General features: G+C 39.0%; 1 protein-coding gene across 3 annotated transcripts in view; it reads left to right on the top strand.

Annotated features, from left to right (window-relative positions):
- The window catches only part of SMG1 (SMG1 nonsense mediated mRNA decay associated PI3K related kinase), a 58,117-nt gene extending 43,669 nt beyond the window's left edge, over positions 1-14,448 (top strand). For all 3 annotated transcript variants that reach the window (XM_058849443.1, XM_058849442.1, XM_058849441.1), the window contains 21 exons: positions 40-178; positions 266-375; positions 984-1,202; positions 1,630-1,820; positions 2,414-2,586; positions 2,959-3,238; positions 3,952-4,224; positions 4,337-4,571; positions 5,773-5,999; positions 6,654-6,804; positions 6,897-7,086; positions 7,315-7,784; positions 8,799-8,936; positions 9,808-9,960; positions 10,293-10,472; positions 10,683-10,910; positions 11,333-11,544; positions 11,737-11,843; positions 12,159-12,338; positions 12,461-12,567; positions 13,198-14,448. In XM_058849443.1, coding sequence (XP_058705426.1) covers positions 40-178; positions 266-375; positions 984-1,202; positions 1,630-1,820; positions 2,414-2,586; positions 2,959-3,238; positions 3,952-4,224; positions 4,337-4,571; positions 5,773-5,999; positions 6,654-6,804; positions 6,897-7,086; positions 7,315-7,784; positions 8,799-8,936; positions 9,808-9,960; positions 10,293-10,472; positions 10,683-10,910; positions 11,333-11,544; positions 11,737-11,843; positions 12,159-12,338; positions 12,461-12,567; positions 13,198-13,275 — 4,041 coding nt within the window. In that variant the 3' untranslated portion in view covers positions 13,276-14,448. The remainder of the gene's footprint in view (positions 1-39; positions 179-265; positions 376-983; positions 1,203-1,629; positions 1,821-2,413; positions 2,587-2,958; positions 3,239-3,951; positions 4,225-4,336; positions 4,572-5,772; positions 6,000-6,653; positions 6,805-6,896; positions 7,087-7,314; positions 7,785-8,798; positions 8,937-9,807; positions 9,961-10,292; positions 10,473-10,682; positions 10,911-11,332; positions 11,545-11,736; positions 11,844-12,158; positions 12,339-12,460; positions 12,568-13,197) is intronic.
- The last annotated feature ends 2,348 nt before the right edge of the window (positions 14,449-16,796 follow it).

Below are 16,796 nucleotides of genomic sequence, written 5' to 3'. Positions count from 1 at the left end.
ATTCCCACAAATAATTTTTTCCTGAAACTCTCTTTTAAGTCGTATGCAAGATCCACTGCAGTTATGTCCATGGTTGGCTACATCATTGGTCTTGGAGACAGACATCTGGATAATGTTCTTATAGATATGACTACAGGAGAAGTTGTCCACATAGATTATAATGTTTGCTTTGAAAAAGGTAATTTAAAAAATGCTATATGTTATTCAAATAAAAGGTTTTCTTTCTTGGTAATTAAAAGAAACAACTTAATTTTTTATCTTAAAGGGAAAAGCCTTAGGGTCCCAGAGAAGGTTCCATTCCGGATGACTCACAACATTGAAACAGCACTGGGAGTGACAGGAGTGGAAGGGGTGTTCAGGCTTTCTTGTGAACAGGTATGGTAGGAGATTTGAAAACTGAGAGCCATCAATGGCCAAATACTGTCTTAGAACTTTTCTATTCTACATTCTGCTGCAGGTTTACAGAGCCTTCTTTCTGCTGTGATTTTAATTGGTCTTACTTTAGTTATATCCTGTAGTAGGTATTTAAGAAACATGAGATTGTCTGATAAGTGCACATGCAAATAGTGGCACAACTAAAATATAGGGTGGAAGGGCGACTTTTAGTTACAGATTAAAATGTTATGATTTTCTTGATTTTTTTTTTCTTTTTTTTTTTTTTTGATTGGGATGTTTTGCTTGCTCTCTTCCTTTGGGACTCATCCTGTATAAACATGACAGATATGTTTTTTAAAAAAAAAAGAGCTCTGGAGAAGGGAGATTTTTCCTCCTGAAGTGTCTGTGGCTTGTGCATAGTTTGTATGGAAGGCTGGATCTTGCTCCAGCTGTATTTGTACCCAGTGTGGTGGTCTTCCTCTCTCTGTAGTAGTTAGGGATACATTATGGATTTCTGTACCTACTCAAGTACAGTATTTTGCGTCTAAGTTTCCACTTCTGCAAGGATGACACAGAATCGGAATGAGTCTGTTCAAAATACCGTGCAGGTGCTTCATATTATGCGACGTGGGAGAGAAACTTTGCTTACACTGCTGGAAGCTTTTGTTTATGATCCACTGGTGGACTGGACAGCTGGAGGCGAGGCAGGATTTGCTGGGGCTGTCTATGGTGGTGGTGGCCAGCAGGCTGAAAACAAACAGAGCAAAAGGGAAATGGAAAGGGATATTACACGGAGTCTCTTTTCCTCGAGGGTGGCAGAGATAAAGGTGAGTTTACTACAGTAATTTCTATTTTTAAACCAAAGCAGGCTTTGTGCTTTCATTTTATTTATTTGCATTTTGGGAATGGGGGAAGATACGGGCATATGTCAGCAACGGTTAATGAATTTTATTGTGATAAATTGAGTTTGTATGAAGGGAAGTGTTTATATTGAACTTGCAAGTATTTAACTCTCAGTTTCTGCATGCTTAATTCTAAAGCATGTTTTAGTGCTTTGTCTGAATCTGAGCTAGGAGAATAAAAATAGAAGTTTAGAGAGCAGTTTAAATAAAGAATGTTTGCTAAGATTTGACACTTGTAGCACTGGAAGCAGTGCTAGATGAATAGCGTTGAAGGGTTAAGTTCTGCCATATTTTGCTTTCTCTTGCCTGTTTGATTTAGTGCAGTTCAGTAACATCTATGTCTTGATTGCAGGTTAACTGGTTTAAGAACAGAGATGAAATGCTTGCTGTGCTGCCAAAACTGGACAGTAGTTTAGAAGAGTACCTGAACCTGCAGGAGCAGTTAACAGATGTAGAAAAGTTGCAAGGAAAATTACTGGAAGAGATAGAATTTCTGGAAGGTGCAGAAGGAGTGGATCATCCCTCCCACACACTTCAGCACAGGTACAGAGGAGCCAGGAATTCTGTCAGAAGTCTCACAGTTCAATACAGATGGTGTTTTAGCAATTTACTTATGGGTTGAATGTTAGAAATCTGTATATGAGTGAATAGCTGGGTAAAAGCTATTCTTGTAGTAAGCAGGTCACTCCTTATTACTAAAATCTTTTCCTACTGAATAATCTTACTTATGTCCTGAGCTTCCATCAGTATAACCTAGTCCAAGTTCCACACTTGACTCTTGAGGCAAGAGAGGAAATGTTCTGAATGTGGTGTCCCATCATAATAATCAATATAAGGGAGCTGTTGATAAATAGTGCAAAAATCTTTTCTTCTAAGTTTCTAGTTCTTTAAGTTATTTTGAAGGTTATTTGAAATGAATCAAGTATTTCAGAATTGTATGAATAGGCACAGGCATTAATAATTTTGTAAGAAAACAGAATTAATAAATAATACAACATTTTTAGTTTTATGTAATTGGTGAGAACATGTTCATTTCCTGGTTAGCAGTTGCATGTTCAGTATCGTTCTATATTCTATTGTGTTAAGTATTTTCTTTCTTGTAGCACTTACTTGATTCTGTGGCTTCAATAATGCAGGTATTCTGAGCACACACAGTTGCAGTCTCAACAAAGAGCTGTCCAGGAAGCCATCCAGGTGAAGCTGAATGAGTTTGAGCAGTGGATAACCCATTATCAAACTGCCTTCAGTAATTTAGAGGCAACACAACTTGCAAGTCTGCTCCAAGAAATTAGCACACAAATGGACCTAGGTACAAAAGAGTATTTCTGGGGGTGGTTTTAATGGTTTGAAAATAACTTGAGTTTAATATCAGGAGGCATTATGAGTACCCTCTAACTTAAAGGCAATGGTCTGTATGTAATGAATTAAAAGAAAGAGGCTTCTTCAAAGGGTGATTTAGAGCACTTCAAAGTTTCAGTGCCAAGCTGCCTGAAGGCACTCATCCATCTTATCCTACCTGGGCATGAGATTCTCTTACCTTGTGTTCAAAATTCTCAATATGAATTATCTGTTCCTTTATCACAAGTTCAAAAAAAAAATGGAAAGGTGTTAATGCTCAGTATTTGTATGGTATAAAAAGTGTCTCAGACATGTCTTCATTTTTGACCTTCTTTCTTAAAAGGTCCTCCAAGTTATGTCCCAGCAACAGCATTTCTGCAGAACGCAGGCCAGGCACATCTAATCAGTCAGTGTGAACAACTGGAAGGAGAGGTTGGTGCTCTTCTGCAGCAGAGAAGATCTGTGTTACGGGGTTGCCTTGAACAATTGCACAACTATGCAACAGTAGCTCTGCAGTATCCAAAAGCTGTGTTTCAGAAGCACCGAATAGAGCAGTGGAAAACGTGGATGGAAGAGCTCATTTGTAACATGACAATAGAGCGTTGCCAGGATATCTTTAGGAAGTAAGTTGGCAGAGTAACGATTTGTTCAAAGAACGTAATTTTCAAGCTATTACTCTTAATTTTATCATTAAAATAAATACTTTTACAAGGACCTATCTAATTATAAAGCAAGCCTACATTAAGTAGTAACTCTAGAAATTTGGAGTAAATATGAGAAAAACTGCTTTAAAAATACTGTTCCAGAGTTTAGTCTGTGTACTTCAACATGAAAATCAAGTATTGTTGTCCTGTAATGATCAAATGGAAAATTAACCATTGTGGCTTCAGGGTAGTGATACTTTGGGTTTTAGAAACTTCTCATATTTAAAAATCAATAAGGAGGTATTTTTTTTTTTTAAATCTAGTAGATTTTTCAAGCAGTTTCTGGTTCTTTTTTTCTTCTAAAGTCAGGCTGTTTCAACATTATGGCATGGCTTAAAAGATCTAGATTATATTTGAGCATTTCCTCTGAAGTCTTTCCTTTCTTTTTATCTTCTGTTTATTCTTTGCTTCAAGGACAGTTGTCCATGCAGATAGGTGTGGCCTATGGTGCATTTTAGGACCTTATAAAATTATTGTTAGGGTAGTCATCAACCTCTTGTGGTATTTAGAGTTAAGGAGTAGGTGTTATAGGAACAGTTCAAGCATGGAGTGTTTTTCCCACCTATGGAGCAGAATGCAGTTTCTTGGGCAGTTCAGAGGGGAGATGCAGTCGCTGTGCTTGTGCTTTACAGGTATGAGATGCAGTACGCGCCTCAGCCCCCGCCGAGCATGTGCCAGTTCATAACGGCCACAGAGATGACGCTGCAGCGCTACGCGGCCGATATCAACAGCAGGCTCATCAGGCAGGTGGAGCGGCTGAAGCAGGAGGCAGTCACTGTGCCCGTGTGTGAGGAGCAGCTCAAGGAGATCGAGCGCTGCATCAAAGTTTTCCTGCACGAGAACGGCGAGGAGGGCTCACTGAGCTTGGCCAGTGTCATCATCTCAGCTCTCTGTGCGCTGACCAGGTGAGTTCCCTCCTGGGAAATTTCCTGTTGGAAACAACAGGAATATTCAACAATGTAATTCTGTCAAGAGTGCAACAGCAGGCGCATTGTCAAAGTGTCTCAATTCATCTAGGCGAAACCTGATGATGGAAGGTGCAGCGTCCAGTGCTGGAGAGCAGCTGGTTGATTTGACTTCCAGAGATGGAGCCTGGTTCCTGGAGGAGCTTTGCAGCATGAGTGGGAATGTCACGTGCCTTGTGCAGCTGCTGAAGCAGTGTCATCTTGTACCCCAGGACTTAGATATTCCAAACCCCATGGAAGCATCAGAAGCTGTTCACTTAGCCAATGGAGTATATATCTCACTTCAGGTGATTCTTTTATGTTACTTTTCTCTCCATCCTTCAAGGCTTCAGCAAAGTCATTCTTAATAGATTCTTCCTTAATGGGCTAAATGTTTGTGATGCTGCTAAGATTTTTTTTCCTATGTCTTGCTCCTGATTGCTGTGTTTAATTGAGCTGAAGAGGCATTTGCTTCTGTCATTCACATTTTTATTGGTTGAAAGAAACCGTTTTGATTTGTATATGACAAATTGTAAAAACTGCTGTCAAGTAACCATGAGGAGGAGGTTGGTATCAGCTTTATAGACACACCAGCTTCATGTCTCCTTTTCATTTTTCTGTACTGCTGGCAGTCCAGAACAACTTCCAAACTGTTCAGACTATGTTCTTTCTGTTTTCTGCTCCTCTGAAACTCTACTTACTTTCACATGAATCAAATAGTTTCAAATAAACTCAGAAAACCTGTTGTACAGGCCCCTGTCTCCAATACTGGGATGGATAAAAATGCATTTATAATTTTGTGGTTCAGAAATGTTTCCACATTAATAAAACAAACAAAAAACCCATGAGGGACAGTCTGAGTGAAATATCTGCTGAAGATTGATGTGCTTTATAAACTGTGGCTGGTTAAATAGATTTTTGAGGCTTTTGGCTCCATTGTATTATTGTATTTGAGAAATACTTTCCTCTCAAGCTGCGTAAGTGCATTTGGATTTTCATTGCTTTATTTTTTCCCCCTCTTTGAAGCTGTAACATTTCCGACCTGTTGCAGAAATGTGCATGGCAGCAGTTTTTCTGCATTGCAGTGGGGATCTTTCACCCACACATTGTTGTGAGCTCTTAGATAAGATGTACTCACTGCTCACTGGGCAGTCAATATAACCAGTCTTTTTGGTATGTTCCATCTCCTTTTGGAGACAGAGCATGTTGGTTCTTCTGCCCCCCCTCAGCCTCTGCTGAGGATGGCTGTCAGGTATTGCTGCTGATGCTGTGGAGATGGTTGTTGCTATGTTGCTACAGATGTCAAGCCTTTGGCTTTGTATAGGGTTTAATGTATTCCTGATTTCTTCAAAGTTTGTCAAAGAGTAGTCTTTTGATGCTTGGCTGATCACCATCATGTTACATTTCAGATCATGTCTGCTGCATGGTGGTGTAGTTCTAAAATGACAAAAGATGTTGCATGTGATACTGTTTGAGAGGGAAAATTTACTTTTTCATACTTCCCAACAGGAATTGAACTCAAACTTTCGACAGATCATTTTCCCTGAAGCACTTAGGTGCTTAATGAAAGGAGAGTATACTTTAGAAAGTATGCTCCATGAATTGGATAATCTTATAGAACAAACAACAGATGGAGTCCCTTTGCAAACGCTGGTTGAATCACTGCAAGCCTACTTACGAAATGCTGCTATGGGTATAGAGGAGGAGACACACACTCATTACATTGATGTTGCAAGGTAAATCACCTTTTTTCAGTTTAGGTGTGAAAGAGTGAAGCCTGAAGAACATTAGTTTGTGTAAAATTATTCTTTGTTTGATATACAGGCTTTTCTTGACCAAGAATACCTTAAGCAGAGTGCAAGGTCTAAAGTGTGCACTTATTTCCTCTCTATGTATTTGTGTGTTTATCCACATGCATACACAGAAATATGGAGCTGTGGCAATTTACACTTACAGCTGCTTAGAGCTGACTTGTGGTAGTCAGCTTCTTCCAAAATACATAGTTGTGGTTTTGTATTTGAAGTTAAAGGATGCTAAAAATAGGAACTAGTTCATTATTTTGTGGGAGGAACCTGTGAAAAGGAGAGCTTGCAACTGCGGCACTCCTCATCAGGAGGTTTGATGAGCTGCTTTTGCTTAATGAGTCAGTGACTTGATTAAAGCAAAATGAGACAAAACACTGAGCAAACAGAAAGACTTGTGCACCTTGTAATGTGGGACAGTACATTTCTGGATAGGTGCTTGGTACACAACAAATCAAAATCTTGAGCCAGTTGTGGTGGCTCCATCAGTGGTACAGTGAATCTGGAATCAGTCAGTTTAAGAAAATTCTGTTTATTGGGGACTAAACAAAACCATGTAAAATTTTTTTCTTTTTTTTTCCTTTTAAGAGTACTTCATGCTCAGTATGGTGAACTGATTCAGCCAAGAAATGGTTCAGTTGATGAAACTCCCAAAATGTCAGCTGGTCAGATGCTTTTGGTAGCTTTTGATGGAATGTTTGCTCAAGTGGAAACTGCATTTGGTTTATTGATTGAAAAGGTATAGATTTGTTCTTTTTGGAGTGCTGTTTGAGTCAGAATTAGTAAAACTTTAAAAAAAACAAACTAATTAATTTCCATTACATTGCTCAGCTAAACAAGATGGAGATACCTCTTGCTTGGCGCAAGATTGACATAATTAGGGAAGCCCGCAGCACCCAAGTTAACTTCTTTGATGATGACAATAATCGGCAAGTTCTGGAGGAAATTTTCTTTTTGAAGAGACTGCAAACAATTAAAGAATTTTTCAGGCTCTGTGGTACCTTTTCTAAGACACTGTCAGGTAAGTAAATGTTATCAAGTATTTATTATGCCTTTATCCACTTCTCGTCCCGTACAGATTAATGTAAAATGGTCACTTTTGCTGTAACTTACCCATGATATGTGGTAAGGAAGCAGAAACTAAAAATGAATTCTCGTGCTTCTGCTGTGTTTGTAAGTTGGGTATTATTCTTCTGGATGCATCAAATGTTTCATTTATAACAAAAATAATTTTCTTTCCCTTTAAAAGGAATTAGTTCACTGGAAGACCAGAATGCAGTAAATGGACCTGTTCAAATTGTCAATGTGAAAGCCCTTTACAGGAACTCTTGTTTTAGTGAAGATCAAATGGCCAAGCCAATTAAGGCTTTTACAGCAGACTTTGTGAGGCAGCTTTTAATTGGCCTTCCAAATCAAGCTTTGGGGCTGACCTTGTGCAGTTTCATCAGCGCTCTGGGTGTCGATATCATTGCTCAGGTAGAAGCTAAAGACTTTGGAGCAGAAAGCAAAGTTTCTGTGGATGACCTGTGCAAGAAGGCTGTGGAGCACAATATCCAGATTGGCAAGTTCTCACAGCTGGTGATGAACAGGGCCACAGTCCTGGCCAGTTCCTACGACACGGCCTGGAAGAAGCACGACCTGGTGCGCAGACTGGAAACCAGCATTTCCTCCTGCAAGACCAGCCTGCAGAGAGTGCAGCTGCACATTGCCATGTTCCAGGTGAGAGCCCAGCACAGGCTGGGCATTTCCAGATTGGTCTGGGAAAAATGAGCCTGAGTTAGTGTCTGAGCACAACAAACATGGTATTTTGTTGAATAAGTTCTAAGGTATTTTAATGGACTTCATAAGGTGTTTTGTTTTAATTATGCTGTAAATATATAAGGAACAGTGTTATTGCTAGCTTTTTTTGAAGACTAGCTGCTTTACAAGAAGCAAATTCTGCAACGTATAAATTTTTTTGAATTAGTACATGTAATTTTTTCCAATAGCCATTAAGTTGTTTTTTTACAAAATAGGTCATTCACTGTCGTTCTTACCAGCAGTGATGTCCTGTTCTCCCCCTTTTTCTCAAGCAGATTTTGACTTTAAGGGAGGAGATGGCTTAGAACAGAGGGTGTGAGTTGCTGAATGTAATTTTCTACCTATCCTTCAAAGTTTTAATGCATTGACTCTCTCCTTGCTCCACTCTTTGCTTCATTAAAAATACAAATAGCTGCAGTATCAGTCCTGAAGAATACTCTTCTGAGGCTTTAGATAAATGCCACTGTGTACCTTTACACAGGTATCCAGTTGTGTTGTACTATCAGTGATATTTATTGTATAGTGATTTGTAGGTTAAGGGACAAGGCTTTCTCCAGGTCAGTTAAGAAATCATTTCATAGACTGGTAAGCAAAATTGTCTCAGTTTTAATGTATCACAAGTGAATTGTTTCTGAATATTGATGGGTTTTCCTTTAGATCAAAAAGATGTATATAACTCACTTTTAGTAAGTTAGTGGACTGATAAATGGTATAAACATCCAAGCCAGCAAAACATAATTTGCGGCTGCTTGCATGATTTAATGCTCTCTAATGATTTAGAACTTTGAACTTTGCTGGTACTGTCTGACATGCAGCCCTTTTAAGTGCCCTTACTTATAAAGGATCTCAGAGCACTGGAATTGCTGTTTGTGATGCAAAGTATTTTGTGCTGAGCAATATCAATAATCAAGTGTTGCTGTTACTTCCTTAAAGTGGCAGCACGAAGATCTCCTCATCAGTCGCCCCCAGGCTATTTCTGTCACTCCTCCACCTCGGTCAGCAATTTTAGCCAGCATGAAAAAGAAACTTCACACACTCAGCCAGATTGAGGCTTCCATTGCAACGGTCCAGGTATGACTGTTTTGGGGAGGGTTGTTCAGCAGCACATCAAAGTGTGACCACCACAAACCACAAACCCATCTGCCACCTTCAAATGATGTTATTTGGCTTGCTGTCTTACACAAATATATGGGGGTATTGTCACTGATCTCTTTCAGTCTGTCTGATGGATACTGTTACATTGTTTGATTTTCCTGTCTCATCCAAAACGTTCTCTTTGGAATAGCAGTAAATCTCTTTGAAGAAAAATACAAATCTGTAAAAGTACCTTTCGTTCTGAAGGCTGGTAATGCTCCTTTTCTTTAAGTTTGTCTGCCTTAGATCATCCTTACTATTGTTTTTGCTGGCTAAATGTCAGAAGTTCCCTTTGTAGAAGTGGGAAAATTAATTCTGTGTGCTAAGGTTTGTGTGCTGTGGCTTTGCTCAGTATTTTAGATTTCTTTGGTGCCAGTAACATAGAATGTTTAATTGTTTATTAAATACTGCTTAGCTTCCTGAATTTTAATTTCCTTTTTCAGTTGTGAAGGTACTGTTTATAATCATTTCTTTAATTATTTGCAAAATAATGGAAGGACTCCTATGATGTTACATAATTCTTAGTCTAGAAATATGATTACTTTTGTGCTTTTTTTGACAAGTTAAAATCTAGACAGGTTGACTTTCTATAGCAATCAAATCCAGTTGTGATGTGTACTGGAAATAAACTTTTAAACAGCATAAACTAACATTTGTCAATCATAAATGCTACAGTATTTTACATATAAATGGGCGTAAAAAAGTGTCTGCATGTGTTATATATGCATAATTTATGTAAAGTTAGGCTTAGAATGGTGTGTATCAGTATGAATTATCTATATGATTTTTTTTTTCTTCCCCAATGCAGGAGAAACTAGCAGCACTTGAAGCAAGTATTGAGCAGCGTTTAAAATGGGCAGGAGGTGCTAATCCTGCCCTGGCCCCAGTCTTGCAAGATTTTGATGCCACTATTGCTGAAAGAAGAAACCTTGTACTGAAAGAAAGTCAAAGAGCAAGTCAGGTACTACAGATAAGCACAGTACTCTTGACTCCATGAATGTGTTCACTCTGCATTTCCTACTCGAGGTTTATGTAGAAGATAATTTTCTGCTCTGCATCCAAAGAGCAAATGTAGATAACCAAATACTTCTGGGAATCTCACTTGAAAGCAACAGAAATAATCTTTGTGAGAATTGCTGCAGGGTTGGATGACCCTGGGATGATACTGCTACTGTAACAGAGCAGTATCTGTGTGTTTAAAATCCTCATTTAAAAGCACATGAAAAAAACACTGTTTGTCTAATAGGCAGTTGAAATGGAATAATTTTTCTCATTATTGCTTTGATTTTTCAGGTCACTTTCCTTTGCAGTAATATCATTCATTTTGAAAGTTTACGAACGAGAACAGCAGAAGCCCTAAATCTTGATGCTGCATTGTTTGAACTCCTCAAACGCTGTCAACAAATGTGTTCCTTTGCATCCCAGTTCAACAGCTCAGTGTCTGACCTGGAGCTTCGCCTGCTGCAGAGAGTGGTAAGCACAGGGCAAAGCAAAACATGAAACATTTCAGAATGACTGCAGGGAGTTCTCAGTTTTGTCTTCCATTCTCAGTGTTATGTGTACCTTCAGATGGAGTGTGGCTACTGAGTTTATGCTGTCAGTTAAACACTTGGCAGTGCCGTCTGCACAGCAAGTGAATTTGAACTCTGGCTACAGATAAAGAAATGTTTCTGTTATTTTTAGGGCACTGGTCTCGAACATCCTATTGGCAGCTCTGAATGGCTTCACTCAGCTCACAAGCAGTTGACCCAGGAGATATCTACACAGAGAACAGTACAAACAGAAAGAGAACAGCAAATAGAAACAGTTTGTGAAACAATTCAGAATCTGGTGGATAGTATTAAAACTGTGCTCACAGGTCATAACAGACAGCTTGGAGATGTCAAACATTTACTGAAAGCTATGGCAAAGGTATGCCTGAAATATCCTTAAATTTATTCCTCAAACCTATGTCAGTACAGCTTAAGAAAAATAACAGTTGTAGCTTTGTGCTTTGTAAAGTATGTAGAAACAGTAAAATGTTTGTGCATTTGGAGATCAAGACATAAAGTTCATGTTTAAGAATTCATAAAACGTTCTACCATTAGCCTTAGCAGGCTTTGGTTGAACTGAACTTTTTCTCTATCTTGGCAAATGAAACATTGAGTTTATAAATACTTTTGGTTCTTAATCTGTAATTTTTTTTTTAATTTTAAAATTTATTTCTTCATACATAATTACTGAAAATTATAATTATTTGTAATCAAATGACAAACTGAAGGGCTAAGAAATGCTCCACTTTATTCTCTTAGCCAAAATACAGCAGTTGACCATTTTGCACATCTTGGTTACAGGATGAAGAAGCGGCTTTGGCAGATGGTGAAGATGTTCCCTATGAGAACAGTGTTAGGCAGTTCCTGGGTGAATATAAATCGTGGCAAGATAATATTCAGACAGTTCTGTTTACATTAGTTCAGGTTATGGGTCAAGTCCGCAGTCAGGAACATGCTGAAATGCTGCAGGAAATAACTCCCACCTTGAAAGAACTTAAAACACAGAGCCAAAGGTAAGAGAGTTACTCTGTCTCAGGTGAGAAAAGGCATTTTGCATACCTGTTTTCATGTAGCAGGAACACATGGGGCACGTTCTTCATGATTTTCTTAGAACTCAGAAATCTTGCAAAATTTGAATTAATTTAATTTTTGGGTTTTCAATAAGTAGTTGCATGAGTATTTATCAACTCCATTTTGTTTCCCAGTGTCTACAATAATCTGGTGGGGTTTGCATCACCCTTAGTCACGGATACAGCAAATGAATGCTCCAGCCCAACTTCAGCTGCTACATATCAGCCAACGTTTGCTGCAGGTAACACTTGTAAAAGTACAGACATGAAACCATTAAACAGGAATTGATATTAGAGGGGGGATCATAGCTCTTACTGAACTTCAAAATGCAGACAGTTTGCGTAGTAGAAATAAATTCTTAGCAGTGGAATAAAACTTCTTGTTTATGAAATGAAATTAGAAAATGGAAAGATTAAAAACTGGTGCAGAATTTAAAATGCATTTGTTCTGAAAAACGGATAGGTCTATTTGAGATGCATTTAATTGTGAATATTTCTTGCCTCTATAATATGCTATTATTTTGAAGACTTTAAGCACTTACAAACTTTCTTAACAGCTGTACGGAGCAATACAGGGCAGAAAACTCAGCCAGAGGTGATGTCACAGAACGCAAGAAAGCTAATTCAGAAAAATCTTGCAACATCAGCAGATACTCCTCCAAACACAGTCCCAGGAACTGGCAAAAGTGTTGCTTGTAGTCCCAAAAAGACAGCCAGGGACCCTAAAACAGGAAAAGGTAAATACAAACCTTAAAAACCCCAGCAACCCTACCACTGACAGCAACAACAACAAAAAAATACCTCAGTGGGTTTTTGTGCAGAAATGTCAAGTTGCATTAACTTTATTTTGTACCTGTAGCTGTGCAGGAGAGGAATTCCTACGCAGTTAGCGTGTGGAAGCGGGTCAAAGCCAAGTTAGAGGGCCGAGATGTGGATCCCAACAGGAGAATGTCTGTGGCTGAACAGGTGAGTTGAAAATAAAGTTCCAGTCCTGGTCCTTGCTTTAAATACATGCTAATTAGCAGGTGTGTATGCTGAAGTGTGCCTTCAGGGCTGAAATCCTGTTGTTGAGACTGAAATCCTGGGGGTTCCTTTGAGGGTGGGAGCTATTGCAGTGCAAATCAAGGTTGTGACTGCCTTGTATTGCTGCATATTTATTTATTTTTTTGGTTTTTTGCTGTCATATGCTTTTGTTTTTCATACAGGAGGTTTATGTAAAACCATGAGTTAGATGAAACTGCCTTTTGTCTGTCAGTAAGCTAACATTCATTCCACAGCTGCTGATAGCCAGGGAGAACACGAGGTCTGTACAGCTGCCCAAGGGACAGAACTTGTCTGTGTTCACTCACATAACACAGCCACTCCTGTCTCTGGGCAACGGAGTCAGGGGACACAGTTGTCCACGTCTATTTGAGAACAGTGTGGATACTTTCAAGACAGGGCTGTGAAGGAGATGATATGTGATCTTTTTTTGCAGTACAGCTTTGCAGTACAGTGAAATATTTGCAGGTGGCATTCAACAGTAAATTCTAAGATCACTTAAATACTTTCAAAATTCTAGCTTACTTTTAATTCCTTGTTTGACCTTTTTAATAGGTTGACTTTGTGATTAAGGAAGCAACTAATCTAGATAACTTGGCTCAGCTGTATGAAGGTTGGACTGCCTGGGTATGAGTAGGGAGACAGCAGCTCGGTCTGGTTCAGCGAGGTCAGACATCCACCAGAATCAACTCGGCCTCAGGCATCCGTAGCCGCACCACAGTCGGTGGTGATGCATACTGGGGCTTAATCTGAGGAAACCTAGGAAATCTCGGTGCACTGGGAAGTGAATCCTGCAGGATAGCTGCACTCAGGGATACGCTAAACACAATGGTCTGCAACCCCCACGGTCAAGGGTGAAAGCTCACCGCTTGAGCAACACGGTTTGTCTTTCTGCTACGGAAGAACTGCAAACGTGTCTGGGGGTCAGCTGCAGAAAGAAATCAGGATGCTACAAACCGCAGAGTGATTTGGAACTCAATTCCACCTGACCCTGTGAACAATTCAGGAAACACCGAACCCTGTTCAAAGAAAAACAGAAAAATGGGGCCATGAAGAAATCACAGCAAGGGCAGATTTGATGCATTCAGATTCTTGTTCCTCTTGTTACGTGGCAGCAGTGCTGGTTGAGTTGACCAGTTAGTATGGGAAAAGGCTACAAAATGTAAACTTCAGAAATGGACTGAAAGCAAAGAGCTGTACATCAGATACACGCTGCATTGGAAGAACTTCTGAGATAGAAGAAAAAGCCTTTGTTCTCTTCTCCCTTTCCTCTTTCCTTTCTCTCCTTCCTTCCAGCCTCTCCTTGCATACACCCCTCTTGGCTTATTCTTGTAGGTTAGGCGTACTTCCAATATACTTTTTATTTCAAGCCTTCTACTTCACAGTTTAGTCAAATTAACAGCTTAAATTCTGTTTGGTAAGCAATTTTTCCAAAAGCACTGAAAATATAGAACATCAATGATTACTTATGAGTTGGATGGTCAGATGCAAAATGTAATTTTGGTTATTTTAAAGTCATTTTTGTGATTCTATTATGTACAGTTTCTCAAAATTGTCACTGTGCATTTAAAAGTAATGATTCCTACAGGCATTTGATTTAATGTGCACTTCCCTCTGCTTGCAGTGTACACTTTTTTGTAATTCAAATTGTCCCTCCAATCTCATTCTACTGTGATTGCTGTAGTTTCTTTCGTACAACGTAGCTAATCCAATGTAATCTTTACCTTTTTAAAAACCAGGATAGAGTATCTAGTAGAGTTTTACATTGTTGATGACAGATAAACAATAAAGTGATGTTCTGGTGGAGGTAGAGTGATATGCTTTTTACTTCATTTTCCTAATCTTTTTAGTTCACACTTGTAAATTCTAGTGCTTCACTTCATAGGGGTATACGTATAATCCAAGAAATGAAGGACTCTCAAATTTTTGTTCAATGAGATCTGTAAAGATTTCTGCAAAGTAGTTTTCCTTTGCCATATTTCTTCTATAGATGGTTGTTCAGTAATGCATCCATAAGGGAGTCTTCTACCAAGGTTTTTTAAAATCAGTTCTCAAAGTGTGATTATGGTCAGAAAAGTCTCTCTAAAAATGGCATCATATTCCTTAGATCAAGGTCCTGCTTGTCTGCTGGTTGTCTAAAAGACTTCTTGCTTCATTTTTTAAGTAGGACACCTTTAGGAAAAGGCAACTTCCTTTTCTTAGAGCAAACAGACTCCACAGAATTCAGTTACAACTGCAGAATTGTAAAGGTGCCGATAGCTAAAGCAGAAATGCACCCTGGCATTCTGAACCCAGATAAATTCATTGTAGCTCTGTATAAAAAGTTTCTCTTTTGTAAACTTGGTGATTTCATTATGCACAGTTGCTGAAAAATGTGGGAAGATCCTTAATGCCATTTTAGTCACTTTTCAGAGTAAAACCACACTTTCAATACTGCATTTTCTCTGTCAAAATCCAAGTATTAAAAGATTTGAGCCAAGCCCACTACTGGCATAAAATTAATTTAATTGAAAGGGTTTTGCAGCAGTTCATCTGAGTAGGAAGCTTGGCTGGTGATTTTTGGATAATGCCGGCAAACTTCTGTTCCTTTCAGTATTTGCACTATGCTGACTGCTCTGCCTCCGCAGTAGGTCTTAGAATTCACTTTCTCCTCTGTTGCCAATTTTTTGTGGACATGCACTTTGAAGTGTAAGAGTTTTCAACAGTCGTATGGCCTTCCTTGCACTCTGATTGCCTGATTACCTCTAGGGAAGTCACAGGCTTTGCATCTAACAGTGCCCGTGCAAACGCATTCCACTGCCGCTGCTTCCTGACCCTCTGCCGCGCACGTCGCAGGAAAAGCTGTCGGAATGTTGCAGTGAAGAACATTCATATGCAGAACAAGACACTTGACACTGTTGGTCCTTTTCATTTTTCTCCAGTTAAAAATAACCTTATGAACAATCTGTTGGAGAAGTGTAGTGACAGGAGTGTGTTGTACCTGCTGTTTTGTTTCTTGGAAGCTGGGGGGAAGGGAGGGGGTAATGCACTCACCTGTGGCTCATGTATTATACCTCTGCCATCCAGAAATGAAACACTTGTGTGGAGATGGGTTCTTACTGCGTAATTTAATAAAGTTTTAAAAAATAAAGAATATGTGGTTTTAATTTCCTTCTATGCAAATACTGTGTGATTGTGAGAATTACAGGGAAGAATAAAGTGCTTGATACAAACACATACAAACCAAACCCCAGATTAGAGCAAGATCCTCCAGAGATTTAAATTTGCATAACTAATGCAAAGGAGACAGCTCAGATGTGCAGGAGCTGGTGGGAGTGTCACTGTCAACTTGTGTGCTGACGCATTTTTCTTGGAAATGTTAACAGTATGGGAAGTTGGTACAGTCTAGATGAAACCTAAAAATCAGATTCTGCTCACACATCCTGCATAGTAAATAAGACTGTGTTAGTTTCATTCTCTTAAAAGATGCTTCTTACAAAGACATAAGGGTACTTCCTTTATTTTCAGTAAAACTGGTGTTTATTTTCTCTGCAGTGAAGCACACCTAGAATAATGCAAGTCTAGAATCACCTCTCTAAATACACACAAACCAGCTGAACCTATAGAAGTTAAACAGTTCAACTGATGGCAGTTTTTTGCCTGCTGCTTACCTGCAGTAAATGTTTACCAAGGGACCATGCTATAAAGTAATTTCTCAAAGCTGAATTCCACATTTGTTCAGCATTTTTGTTACCCCCTCACAATTCTATAGGCTCATGGTTGAGATGCCCTTTGAAAATCGAGCTGCTTTTTTGCCTCTCTTCCTTCTCCCCTTTTGTAAAGCCAGGATGTGCACATGGCTTTGCCAAATGAGTTGCTGGGATGTGTTAAACTGGAATCATTATTGGTGTCCTAGATTATTTTGGTAGGATAATGGCACTGTCAATACAACAAATTAAAAATGCAGCAGATCTATACAGTTAACAGAAATTAATTTTGTACTTTGTAGGGACTTCATGATCTGGTTTTGCTTTGCAACAATTAGTTTTGCCCTCAAGGATTATTCTATTTAAATAGTAACATTTTGTCTGATATTTTTAAATGTCTGTAAAAGACTTAAGTCCCCCAAGTTGAAGCTCTGTTTTTCTGAGTGCTGTAGTCTTTAAGGTTAATTT

The sequence above is a fragment of the Poecile atricapillus genome, chromosome 14 (assembly GCF_030490865.1).
Source record: "Poecile atricapillus isolate bPoeAtr1 chromosome 14, bPoeAtr1.hap1, whole genome shotgun sequence".
Taxonomy (NCBI): domain Eukaryota; kingdom Metazoa; phylum Chordata; class Aves; order Passeriformes; family Paridae; genus Poecile; species Poecile atricapillus.
This window is presented reverse-complemented; position numbering and strand designations above follow the sequence as displayed.